The sequence below is a fragment of the Ursus maritimus genome, unplaced genomic scaffold (assembly GCF_017311325.1).
Source record: "Ursus maritimus isolate PB19 unplaced genomic scaffold, ASM1731132v1 scaffold_6, whole genome shotgun sequence".
NCBI lineage: Eukaryota > Metazoa > Chordata > Mammalia > Carnivora > Ursidae > Ursus > Ursus maritimus.
In genome coordinates, this window is record NW_024426774.1 from 82,489,367 (window position 1) to 82,503,623 (window position 14,257).

Below are 14,257 nucleotides of genomic sequence, written 5' to 3' on the forward strand. Positions count from 1 at the left end.
CAAAGCTTCCGTGGGCAATGGGAACCAGAGCAGGGGAAGGCAACAGTTTGCAAACATGTGCATCTCTCAACATATATGAGGAATTTAGATGTTAAAACAAACACATCCGAGTGGTAATTCAGATGCTTGTCATACACGCTCGGATCTTTAATAATGAATGAATGTACGAGTGACACATTAGGTGCTCAGATACGGTAGCTCAACGTGGGTGATAAACCATTTCATATCAGGTACATCAGTGAAACCAGCCCTCGTAAGGGGTGCCCATGGCATGAGAAAAGATGAAGATTTCTGGAGGTATAAAACCCATTTGTCATACGTTTGCCTCTTTTTTTTTTTTTGCATCTTTCTTGAGCATTTTTTCCTTTTAAATTCCATTTCTGTATTCAAAGCAATAATAAATACTCAATGGCTTAGAAAAAGAAGAATTCTCGTGGCCACCGCTAAGTTCCAGTCTACAGACTGAAAACTACATTGCCTAAAATATCTCTTCAAGTATTCTCCTGTGACTCAGAGTAGACAGTAGTACCTTATTGCACATCGATTCTCAAGAGCCCCTCCTCAAGAGGGCGGACCGGCGGGGTTGGGCGCGGGGCAGCGCACGGCCCGGAGCCCGGGCAGGACCACCTTCCCCTTGCGGTGCAGGTCGCCCTGGGCGCCGGTGTTCAGCCGCTGCACGAGCAGCTTCTCGTAGAGCAGCGGGTGGTAGGCGCCGAGCGTGCACGCCGCGTCGTAGTACAGCTCGTGGTAGTGGCACAGCTCCGTCTGCCGGATGGACGGGATGTATTCATACACGTGCACTTCGCTGCACATGGACATCATGATGAGGATTCCTGCCGAGGAAAGAAAAGTAGAAGCCACTGAACAACTCCAAGCGGGAGGGAGGATGTTTGGGAGCGCGGTGGTGGGAGTGACCGTAGCAATGCACACTTGCTCCGCACTCCGTTCTTGTTACACATTTGCAGCCTTAGCACCTCCAGCAAGTGGCCTGTCTGCTGTTCATGGGGTGCGGGCGCCTACTGGATGTGACACTTACACATTCACGCATCTGGTTATTGGGGGGGGGGGCAGCCAGAGAGAAGGAGGCAATGTACTGAACTTAGCAAGAGGACAGTCTAGTGAGTGACAGATTTGCATTCCCCAAATTAGAGTATCCTGCGTCACAGTCCACACGCAGGCCCTGTTCTCATTTGCAAGAATAGTTTCCAAAGAAACAGGTTAGAAAAAACTGACTATAAAATAGTTGCTTGCTTATAACTGATGATAAGATAGTTGTTTGAATGGAAAGAGATGGAATTGGGGACGCAGAGTTTAAGATTCATATTATCAAAATTATTTATCTCCCTGGAACTGTCAGTATTAAAGTTGCTTTAATTTCTTTCTTTCTTTCTTTCTTTCTTTCTTTCTTTCTTTCTTTCTTTCTTTCTTTCTTTCTTTCTTTCTTTCTTTCTTTTTAATGTTTCAAATAGAAAGCTATCAAACCTTATCCTCCCTGAGCAAATCTACTTCTTGATCTAGAAGGGCTAAGAGGCTTTCTTTTTCCCCAGCACCACCAACATCTTTCTTAATATACTTTAAACTTTAAAAAACATACATGCTTATCCCTTTTATGAAAAAGTGATACTTTCTTATGAAAAAACATAGTCACAACAGTTAGTTCCTGCTAAATGGCAACATTTATCTGCAGAGGACAATCATATTTCTAATTAATCAACCATGAAAATCTTCACAAGCAGAAAAAGTCAGGCATAAGGGCCACTGGGAGAGAAGAGAGAAGGGGCCGAATTTTGCCTGGGGGTCCAGAGGAGTTGCTCAAGGAGGTGAGCCCGAACCTCCCAGCCTGCCTGGCACACAGGAGAGGGAAGAGAAGCAGAAGGGGTGCTGGTCCACAGGTGACAATGGCATCCTGTTTAGAAGCCTTTAAAGGTGTGACTTGAGAGCCATGACATAGTATTGTGGTTGAGACTAAAACACACTCCTAACAGAGAGAAGGAGGTGCTTCAGTTCAAATTCTAAGAAGCAAAACTGTCCTCAAGAGCTCTGTCAAAACTTCAAGTTACTGGTCTGTTCCTTTCCTTTTCCTCCCACAACCCATTTCCTCCTCCTCTTCACTGGCTGACTTACTGCCGGGTTGGGCCCCTTCCTTGGGATGGCCGAAGGTGACAGTGATTCAGGGGGAGCCAAGGAACAGCATCTCTGTCCTGAAGTCGCCGAGGAGAGTGGCTGTCAGCACCTGAATGTGCGGCACAGGTGCTAAAGACGTCTCTCTCCTTCTGAGGAGCAGTTACTGCTCTAGGAATATTTTTTCCCTCCTCCTCATAAAATCTTCTATTGATTGACATGGCGAATGAGAAAGCCATGTGCCCAGGAAGCATGAAATTCCCTTTGATCTCGGCTACTCTACACCTGCAACAAACAAGAACCCCTCTGCCGTGTATGCTCTTTCCCGATGAGTGTCCTGGGGCCCGTCGGTGGAGCCGAGGAGGGCTTCAGTGTTTTCTAATCAGGAGCTATGGGACACATTCTTGCACCGCATCACCTTGGGGCTGGCTGCTCTCCCTCCCCTGGGCATGGTGTGTGGCTATATCCGGTGTGTGGAAGGAACCACATCAAAGGATCCTAGACATCCCTCGCGTACCTAGATGCTTTCCATTAATACAATTAATACAACAACTTTCCTACAATGAAGAGGCTTTGAGGGTGTCTTGTACAAAGGGATCTCAAATCTAGCGATAGAACTGTACCTAGAAACCACAGGTCTCTGTTGGCTGGGGTGTGTTGTGAGCCAATGACACAACCTCCTCCCTGAGGGCTGAAGTCAAATGTGGACAAGCTATCACCTTTGCAACTCTGGTCCTTAGAGTGGATGGCCTTCAAAAGGTAATCTTATACTTAAGAAATGTATTAGCCACATTACTGGCCCTCCTCCTAAGTTCTCAAACTTTGGCATGAAAAAGAATGACCAGGGAAGCTTGCTAAATGTCCATTCCTGGAACTTGTCCCCATTTCCAGAGATTTGGGTTCCGCTGGTTTATGGTGGGGTCCAGGAACCTGCATTTTTAACAAATGTTCCCAAACTCTTTGTGGTGAATGGCCATTGGGGAAAAAGAAAAGTCTGATCTATTACAGATCATTACTTCTGTAAAATACACTACAATGATTTACTAGAAAAATTATCATGTATTTGGATACCAAGCTCTGTCAAGTTACCACAGAAGTTGTAAATACTTTCAATTTCTACAATGATTTACTTGTAGACCAATGACTAATGTTTTTGGACCAATGCTGGTCCACTTCCCATACTTTGAGGATGATCTTTGAGGACCATGTTGGTCTAACACACATATTCTTTGAAAAAGTCTGCTGCAAGGATTCCCATGTTATCTCCTAAGTAGCTAGACATTCCACATGTTAGATTAAATCTAGAGCTGAGCTGCCACCCACACCCAAGTGAGAAGACCCTTCGGTAGTTTCTCTAGTCCTTGATACTGTCTTAGTCTCAAAAAGCATCTACTAAGGGGCGCCCGGGTGGCTCAGCGGGTTAGCGTCCCAACTCTTGATTTTGGCTTAGATCATGATCTCAGGATCGTGAGATCAAGCTCTGCATCGGGCTCTGTGCTAGGCATGGAGCCTGCTTAAGAGATTCTCTCTCTCTCCCTTTCCTTCTGCTCCTTCCTGCTTGTGTTCTCTGGGGAAAGAAAAAGAGAGAGAGAGAGAGAGAGAGAGAGAGAGAGAGAGAGAGAGAGAGAGAAAAGAAAAGGACATCTTTTAAGATGTTTGAATCTGATTTTTTTTTCTAGAAAGTTTCCCAGAGAAAATTTTCACTCTTGCTGCTGGTTAATTATTACATTTTATTTTATTTTATTTTATTTTATTTTATATTTTATTTTATTATTTGATTTGATTTTTTAAAGATTTTGTTTATTTGAAAGAGAGAGAGAGAAAGCGCAAGCAAGCACAAGTGGGGTGAGGGGCAGAAGGAGAAGCAGACTCCCTGCCGAGCAGGGAGCCCTACTTGGGGCTCAATCCCAGAACTCCAGGATCATGATCTAAGCTGAAGGCAGATGTTTAACCGACTGAGCCACCCAGGCGCCCATACATTTGCTAGATATACAATATAGATTTTGTCAGAAGACTAGGCAAGCAGTTACAGTTTCACTGCAAGTAAATAGGTAAGTTTTAGCATTCTCATATATAAATACCTTGTATTTTAAAATAACTTTTACGGCTTCAGAAATGCAGAAACTTGGGAGTTAGTCCATAGTAGTCCAAAAGGAGGCCAATAGAGGTTAAGAAAGTGTGGGTTCTTGCCTTGAGTTATCTGCACAATTCCTCCTGAGCTTTCCCTATCTGATACAGACTTACAACAGCAGTTTTCCATCCCACTGTGCAGTCATATGCACTTGTGGCTTATGTAACCATGAGCCTAGAGCATCCTGAAACTTCCTAGCAGAATCTGCTCTAACTGTCCAAATGGCAGCCAGCTGTAGTGCTGATATCACAATTGGTAAGCAACCCTTTCAAAGGGAAGGAAAAACGAATTTACAATGTGTTGGGTACCTGTGAAAGGTGGACAAGATTGATGGAATCAAAGCTGGAGAATAATTTTCTTATTTTGAACTTTTTTCAGACAGCATGGTCAATTCATTTGGCATATGCGTATTCTGCTTTTCAATTTACTAAGGCCATTATTACACATCATTTTGAGTTTATTTTTTTTATTTTATTTTTTAAAAGATTTTATTTATTTATTCGACAGAGACAGCCAGCGAGAGAGGGAACACAAGCAGGGGGAGTGGGAGAGGAAAAAGCAGGCTCATAGCGGAGGAGCCTGATGTGGGGCTCGATCCTATAACTCTGGGATCACGCCCTGAGCCGAAGGCAGACGCTTAACCGCTGTGCCACCCAGGTGCCCCCATTTTGAGTTTAGATTCATACTCTGTCATATAACAAATACTGAAAATCACTATTACTAAATGCAGTCAAATCTATACATCAGTTATTCTAAGAGTTAATAGTACTCAGCCACACACAAAATCCTAAAGATGAAATTTCTTCTTGTTTTGCAAAAAGGAACTAGGTAGACATCAATATTTGGAGTTCAATAACAGCGTTGGCATAGTTCACAGGGCGTGTGTTAGGGAACAGGGCGTGTGGGTGTAAACACCGTAGGGAGGCAGGGTTGGGACAGGGCTGGGAAAGATCAAAGCCTTCACGTCCTGCTGGAGGCCTCTTCAATTAAATTCAACACTTATTAAACTGGGCACAGTGCTAATCATTGGGGATTAAGAGAAAGTTTCTTTAAGGAAAGAAAGAAAGTGAATTAAAAAACTAACCGTTAAATTTAAAAAGAAGTAGTGAGCCCATAACCTACAATTCTTTGGATGACTTGAAGAAAGTGTTTTACAGAATACACTGGGAAAAAAATGCTTGAGTCCTTCCACCAGCATTGCTTCTGTAGGTGTTGTGTTGCTGAGCTCTATTATCCACAAATGATGGATCAACAACACATGGTCTCAGATGTCCTCTGAATTACTACCAATAGAGTACCATGTTGAGAGTCCCAACCCACCCCCCAGTTTGATGATTCACTAGGAGGACCCACAGTACCTAATATTTAGTGATACTCAGCTATGATTTTTAAAGCAAAAGGATACAAGGCAAAATCAGCCAAAGTTCAGGGGAAACTAAGGCCAAGTTTCTACTCCCAATGGAGTCACACAGGATTTCCTTAATACCCCTAGCAACACATGTGAAATGCTGCCAGTCAGGGAAGCTTTTGAGAGACTCGGTGCTCAAGGTTTTTACTGGGAGCTGGTTGTTTAGGCAGTCTCTGCCTGGCACATACAAAAATTTCAGACTTCCAGAATGAAAGCAGGTGTTCAGCATAAAACATACCTTACATAAATAGTCCAGGCACGGTGAACTACTCTTAATCAGTTATGGGGTCGGGAACCTTCCCAAATCAAAGATCCCAGACGCCAGCCAAGGGACAACTTTGTAAGTATGCCTTCCTAAAGATCAGCAGTCAAGCCACCAGGTTAAATCTTTTCTGCAAAGATACCATATATGGATAAATTCAAAGTACCATGTTACTTCATAACCAATTCTCCATGCCAGACCAATATGGGGGATTCACATCTGGTTTTGCTAAAAATGTTTTTATTCTTTTTTTCATTTCCTCTCTTAGGACTGCTCAGGATTACCTAAAAATCTAAAAGAATACACATAATTTAATACTATGCTGTTTGGTAAAGAATTTCTAAAAAATCACTTAAACTTCTATGTTAAGTAGTTTTATGGACTACTAAAAAGTAACTGCTTTCATCGCTAATAAAGTTTTACTGCTTTCACCCAGCATTCAAAGAAGAATTAATCCCAATCCTTCTCAAACTCTTCTAAAACATAGAGGAGATGGGAACACTTCCAAATTCATTTTACGAGGCCAGCATTACCCTGATACCAAAACTAGACAAGGACATCGCAATAAAAGAAAGTCACAGGCCAATATCCCTGATGAACAGAAGTACAAACATGCTCAACAAAATATCAGCAAACCAAATTCAGCAAGACATTAAAAGGATCATACACCACAATCAAGTTGGATTTGTTCCAGGGATTTAAGGATGATTTGGCACCAATAAATCAATCAATGTGCTAGACCACTTCAATGAAATGAAGGATAAAAATCATATGATCATCACAGTAAATGCAGGAAAGCATTTGAAAAAAATTCAACATCCACTTATGATAAAAGTTCTCAACAAAATGGGTATAGAGGAAATGTACGTCAACATAAGAAAGGCCACATGTAGCTGGCCCAAGGCTACATCTCACCCAATGATGAAAAGCTGAAAGTTTTCCCTCTGAGATCAGGAACAAGACAAAGATAGGCCACTTTTGCCATTTTTATCCAACATAGTATGAAGTCTTAGCCAGAATAATTAGGGAAGAAAGAGAAATAAAAGGCATTTGGATTGGAAAGGAAGAAGTAAAACTGTCACCGTTTGCAGATGACATGATACTAGATATAAAAACTCTGAAGACTGTATCAAAACCTGTTAGAACTAATAAATGAATTCAGTAAAGTTGCAGGATAAAAAATCAATATACAAAAAATTTGTTTTGTCTCTCTACACTAATAACAAGCTATCAGAAAGAAAAATTAAGATAATAATCCTATTTACAATTGCATTAAAAATAATAAAATACCTAGGAATAAATTTAAGAACGTGAATGATCTGCACACTGAAAACTGTAAGATACCGATGAAAGAAACTGAAGAAGACACAAATAAATGGAAAGATATTCCATGCTTATGGACTGGAAGAACTAATATTGTTAAAATATCCATTTTGTCCAAAACAATGATATTGTCCCAAAACAATCTACAGATTCAATGCAGTCCATATCCAAATCCCAATAGCATTTTTCCCCACAGAAATAGAACAAACAATTCTAAAAATTTGTATGGAACCACAAAAGACCCCAAGTAGCCAAAATAATTTTGAAAAAGAAGAACAGAGCTGGAGGAACACCCTGCCTGATTTCAAACTATGTTACAAAGTAGTAATCAAAACATTATGGTGCTGGCATAAAAACAGATTCATAGGTCAATGGAGCAGAACAGAGAGCCCAGAAGTAAACTCAAACTTATATGGTCAATTAAATTCCAACAAAAGAGCCAAGAACATACAATGCAGGAAGGACAGTCTCTTTAATAAACGGCATTGCAAGAACTGGACCACCACATGCAAAAGATGAAATTGGAGTGCTATCTTAAACCACACACAAAAATTAACTCAAAATAGATTAAAGACTTGAATGTAAAACCTGAAACCATAAAACTCCAGAAGAAAACACAGGTGTGAGCTCCTTAACATGGGTCTTGGCAATGATTTTTTGGATTTGACACCAAAACCAAAAAGAAATAAGTAGGACTACATCAAACTTAAAAAAAACTTCTTCAAAGCAAAGGAAACCATCAATAAAATGAAAAGACAACCTATTGAATAGGAGAAAATATTTGTAAATCATATACCTGACAAGGAGTTAATATCCAAAATATATAAAGAACTCATACAACTTAATAGGGAAAAACCCCAACAACCCAAATAAAAAATGGGCAGAAGACTGAATAGACATTTTTCTAAAGAAAACATACAAGAGGGCCAAGAGGTACATGAAAGGATGTTCGACATCACTCATCACCAGGGAAATGCAAATCAAAATCACAATGAGATATTACATCACACCCGATGTGGAGGAAAAGAAACCCTCGTGCTCTGCTGGTGGGAGTGTAAACTGGTGCGGCCATTGTGGAGAACAGTGTGGAAGTTCTTCACAAAGCCTAAAAACAGAATTACCTTATGATCCAGCGATTCCATTTCTCAGTATTTACCCAAAGAAAATGAAACTGCCTGGAAAAATATCTGCACCCCTATGTTCACTGCAGCATTATTTACAATAGCCAAGATATGGAAACAGCCGAAGTGTCCTTGAAGGCATTGCTAAGTGAAGAAAAGTAGACCTCGAAGGTATTATGCTACGTGAAATAAGTCAGACAGAGAAAGACAAGTGCCACGTGATCTCATTTATATGTGGAATAAAAGAAAACCAAACAAACAAGAAACAGAAAACACCCTCATAGATACAGAGAAGAGACTGGTGGCTGCCAGAGGTGGAGGGTGGGCAAAACAGGTGAAGGGGGTCGAACGGCACAAACTTCCAGTTATACAATAATTATGTCATAGGATATACAGCATCGAGACTATAGTTAAAAACGCTCTATTACACACTGGAAAGTTACTAAGAGAGTAGCAAATTTCTAAAAGTTCTCATCATAAGAAAGAAAATTCTGCAAACCAGGCCTGGTGACAGATGTTAACTAAACTTACTGTGGTGATTATTTTGCAATAGACACAAATATCGAATCATCATGCTCTACACCTGAAACTAATATAACATTGTACATCAATTAAAAAAAAAATCTCCTGCGTTTAAAATGAAGCCAGACTCTCAGATAGACAAATTAGTATTTAGACACTTTTTAATGTATTTTTCTAAGCTGATCAGATGGGCATGTCGCCAGCTTTTTAAAATCTTTAAATGTAATTCAATTAACATTCAGTTTCTTTGGCCAGTTTTTACAAATGAGTCCATACTAGGGATTCATTTAAAGAAAAAAAGAGGTGCACATTTTTCCGGAAAATTATGACTCAAGAAGCATTCATTTGCCAAATTACATGTCTTTAAATATGTATAATGCAATGTAATTATCAGAACAATTAAAAAGCATTTCAACTGGTCTTAATAAAATGTCACATTACATGACTCAGCATCTAGTAGCATATACACTTATTTATTTGCTCCAAGATCAGCATAAAAAACAAACTGCAACCCATGTGCAAATTCTGAGTGAATGAGGTTTCCCCTATAAAACTCTACTTTGCACATCTAGCTTTGTATTTGATGTGTTTTCAGATTTAGTATAGTATAATCATTTATAGTCTTGACTTTAATCATGATTAAAATTATCTTGCTTTCACCTGGCAAAATATTAAAAGTAACATCCAAAATCATTCAGAATGATAGAATTTTCTCCTTAACGAACATATCCTTTCAGCATATGGCACAGAACCTATGGATATAAACAGCACTATGCAAGTGACAGACAAAACACTGGCTTACATCCGTTCCGGTTAACATTTGAACATAAGTCATATGTAAGGTAAATTAGGAATTTCTCAGAATGACCAATACAACACTGCAGAACATACTTCCGAAGGAGTGGTAGAGTGGAAGAAAACCTAAGTGTATGGAATACGCCAGTCTAATGGAAATCTAGCAGCTTTGTCAGGTTTCCCCATAAATTCATAAATTCATCCCCATAAATAGGAAGTCATGAGAACTATACTCAGGATTACTTAAAAGCAAAAGCAACTCTTCAAGGGAGAATTTCAGAAAATATTTGCCATTAAAAGGTGGTTTGCAGATTTAAACTGAGGTAATATAGTAATAGTTTAAGAAGCATCCCCTTATTAAATAAAATCATATAATGCAAGGGTAATAATTGAAGGCCAATTTTTCACCAATTTATATTGTATTATCTGATGGTAATAACATTCAGGGTTCACTATTCATAAGGAAATGCAAAAAGTTTTTCCTAATCAGTGTAATTGTGACATACCCTACACAATCCTAAATATGAATGTTAAGTGGCTGATTATTTTGTGCTAAACATCTGAGTTTGGGTGATATATTGGAAAATTAGAACCCCCAAAAGCAATACAAAATGGAAAAGTTGTGACTAGTTTTTAAGCCTATTATTCTTGTGCATATTTAAATGGCCTGTAATTATAGTGTCTGCATTTACGAATTCCAGAAATATTAGTTATAATATAATCGGTGGTGGCTGCCTTTTAAAAAGTGGCGGTTTCTACAATAGAAAATAATGTCAATTGGTCAACTGTAGATTTCAGCAGAGAGTCTCCTCTCTGTGCTGCTGGTTGGGACCTGTGCTACCAGGCCTCTCTGCCTGCTGGTCCTCAGGCTGTGAGACAGGGATGGTGAAGCTGGTGCCTCCTGGCTTGGCTGGATGCCCTACCGTATGTTAGTGACAAACCAATCCAGCCATGCTTTATGACCCCAGGTGAGTTCACTGACCTTCTATAAAAATATCTGTCTTTATGAGAATGAAATGGAAGCTGTGGGATTCCAAGTAAATTAGTCCTTATCCTCAGTCAGGCTAAGGTACAGTCAAAATGACTTCAAAGTACCAAATAACAAGATAAATCTCTAGTATCCAACTAGGGATGAAAGAGAGAAATGCTACTCTTATGTGCACGAATAGCTCCCCAGTGGGCTGAGGGTAAGGAACCCATAATTACATGAGAAAGTTGTTCCAAAGAAACAAGTCCTTATGGATCATCGAAATTACCTTGATCCATGTTACTTCCTTTTAATTTAAAAAATGCACGTGCACTCCACCAGGTGCAAGAATCCCCTTACTGCTTCTCTAGAAGAGGATGGTACATGTACCACATTTCCAGTGTTTCTACTAGTGTGCCTCTTTCTGCGAACTGTAAGGACAAAGATGGCTCTGATTAGAAAGTCAAAGAAAAAGCAGTATGTCAACACTTAACCAATAGGCATCAAAATGTCATATATACCCTTTGCTCGGCACTAATACTCCTGGGAATCTATCTTAGGAAATGGTTTAAAGGAAGAAAAGTCTATGTATTCACGTGCAGAATAAACTCTGGTATTTTTCTTACATAGATATAATGATGACTCATCAATATAATTGTCTGAGAATATCAAATACTCTGAAACAACCTAAATACTCAACAACTAAAGAGAGACATAAGTTATGATATTCTTATTTGATTCCTATTTGATATGGTCTCTATAATATCAAAAAGAGCAAGTCTATTTTTTTGATTATGTATCTTAACGAAAGAATAGAATTTTTATATTTGTGAATATGGTCTTATTTGACCGAGCATAAAGTTTTAGATGAGAAACATCACGGTAGCAGTGAACAGTAAACATTAGCTATTGTGCTAAGCACGTGATAATTCACACATGATAATTTAAACATAAAGGCACTACTGGGATCTTCGTTTTCTCGTTGAAAGAACTGAGGCTTGGAGGTTTGGAGTAACTCGCTCAAGATCACATGTTTAGTTGACTAGTAGAAAACCAAGGTTTGGTTTTGGTCTCTGTAGAGCCCAGGGTCTTCGGCACAGCACACAGCTCACACATATAGTGACAGGGGAGGGGGTGGGCGTCCTTCTACATGTGAGCCCAGCTGAATCAGAGGTGAGAGTCTAGAAGGCAGCATAAATCACAACTTCCCATTCATTTGTTCATCCCTTCACTCATTCAGCAAACATTTATTGTGCACCTGTTGCACGGTGCCATACCGAGGGACGTGCATGCGTTACGACGACGTTGTTGTTGGTTTTTTTCAAAGGTTTATTTATTTGTTTGAGAGAGACAGAGTGTGCACACCAGCGGAGGGAGAAGGAGAGAGAGAATCTCAAGCAGATTCACCGTTGAGTGTGGAGCCTTGATCCCACAACCCTGAGATCATGACCTGAGCCAGAGTCAGAAGCTTAACTGACTGAGCCACCCAGGCGCCCCTCATTACAACAATGTTAAGAAAACAGAACTCTGTGGTTGAGATTTGGAAGAGTATAGACTAAAATACAATCAGACGGCAGTACTGGAGGTGGTGGTGGGGTTATTTGGTGCTTTAAAAAAGTGTTTAAATATTTAGTTATAATGTTATTTTTCCCTTTGTATAAGGCCCAGAAAGGAGACTCTTCAGAAATGTTACAAAGAAAAATCTTACAAAGCAAGACAGTCAGTCTTTTCCCTAAGGTTTGGTGAAAGCTTTGGACCAGTATCTACGTTGGGATAATCTCTAAATCTCCTTAAACTTACATATGTTAATAATGAGATTTCTTAAAAAGTCAAGTTTTCACTGATTTTCACATAATGATCTTGTCAACAAAAGTCAGAATACATTTACACAGTTATATTAAAATATTTTGAAAGATAATTATCACTAATCAATGTCCAACTTTGAGTTAGTTTTCACATTTAATTTCAGTGAATATTCATCTCTTCAGCAGTGACTCTTCAAAATATTTTGTTTGGTAGAGGTTATTTAAAAAAAGCAAAAAACAGTTTATAAATATTCATTTAGAAATTTGAGAGTACTAGCTTCGGTATTTATCATAGATATTAAATCTTTAATAAGTATCTTATTAAATAAAGCTTGTAATGAGCATAGAGTTTAATTCACTTGATCTTAAAATGTATTTACATTGTCTCAGTATTATAAAAATTGTTCACATACGTTCTCTTATTTAGTTTAATTATAAAGAAAGCATATTAAAATTATTAGCTTTGATAAGTCCTTTATGTATGTGAATTAGACATTTCTGGGGGTGCCTGTGTGGCTCAGTCAGTTGAGAGTGTCTGCCTCTTCGTTTCAGTTCAGGTCATGATCTCAGGGTCCTAAGATCGAGCCCCACATTTCAGGCTCCGTGCTCAGTGAGGAGTCTGTTTGAGATTCTCTCTCTCCCTCTCCCTCTGTCCTTCCCTCTACTTGCCCTCTCTCTCTCTAAAATAAATAAATCTTTAAAAAAACAAACAAAAAAAGAAACTTCTGGGATGTTTTTCCAGCAATAAAATGAGTTTCAGTGAAGAAGCTCTCAGAGTTTGTTTTCTTCAGTGCTAGGTCAATGTGTTCGTCAAGTCTTACAACTTATTGCTCTTTCTTTATAATCAGAATAGGCAGTTCCTTGTTATTTGTAGATAAAACAAGAAGAATTTATTTAGGCGCAAGTTAAATATTTGTGCCCAAACCTGTTCTTAGTAGGACATCTCGCCCATAAGAACACTTCCCCATAGGAGCTGATAATACATAGATGCCACAGAACCCAGGAAAAAGTACAATGTATACTCGGGTATTGTGATCAAAGACAATGCTGATGCAGAAATACTTCCAAGTCCACTCTAGGAACATTCAGAATGGTGCAGGGGACAGAAGCAGCTCTTCCTCCCTTCAACACAGTCTCCCCTTATTCGGTTACTCACAGCCACCTGCAGTCTGGAAGCAGATGATCATCAGAGGGTCAGTAAGTGGCCTACCACCAAGTCCCAGTGCCCACGTCATTCCCCTCACGTCATCACATGGGCATTTTACCATCACAATAAGAAAGGTGAGTACAGTACAATAACAGTTTGATAGACTGTATTCACAAAACTTTTCTTGTGATATGTTGTTATAATTGTTCTATTTTATTATCAGTTATTGTTATTCATCTCTTACTGTGCCTAATTTATGAATTAAACTTCTTCATCAGTATGTATATACAGGAAAAAACACAGTCTAGATAGGGTTTGGTAATTATCTGAGGTTTTAGGCATCCACTGGGGCTCTGAGGATAAGGGGAGGAGGACTATGTATTTATTGCTTCTCTTTTCTCCCACAGAAAACACACATACCCACCATAGCTCCTACCTACCAGGCAAGCCCTCGTGATCTATGTGCCGCCAAGGAGACGGCTGGTTCAGGGTTAGGGGTTCCTAAGGAAGGTCCAAAAAGGATGTCATGCTTCTAGAATGAATATTACTGAGGATGGTTTCCTGCAATCAGTGGGAGTTGGGACCTTGCTTATTGGTGCCCAAATTTATACCCAATCAGTATATCTAAAGAATCTGGGTCCCGGGATGATAGAAT

The 14,257-nt window shown here is 39.5% G+C and overlaps 1 protein-coding gene across 1 annotated transcript in view; it reads right to left on the minus strand.

The window, feature by feature from the left end:
- Positions 1–453: 453 nt before the first annotated feature.
- The window catches only part of LOC103670658 (beta-galactoside alpha-2,6-sialyltransferase 2), a 33,153-nt gene continuing 19,349 nt past the window's right edge, over positions 454–14,257 (minus strand). The window contains exon 5 of the mRNA XM_040622901.1: positions 454–833. Coding sequence (XP_040478835.1) covers positions 562–833 — 272 coding nt within the window. The 3' untranslated portion in view covers positions 454–561. The remainder of the gene's footprint in view (positions 834–14,257) is intronic.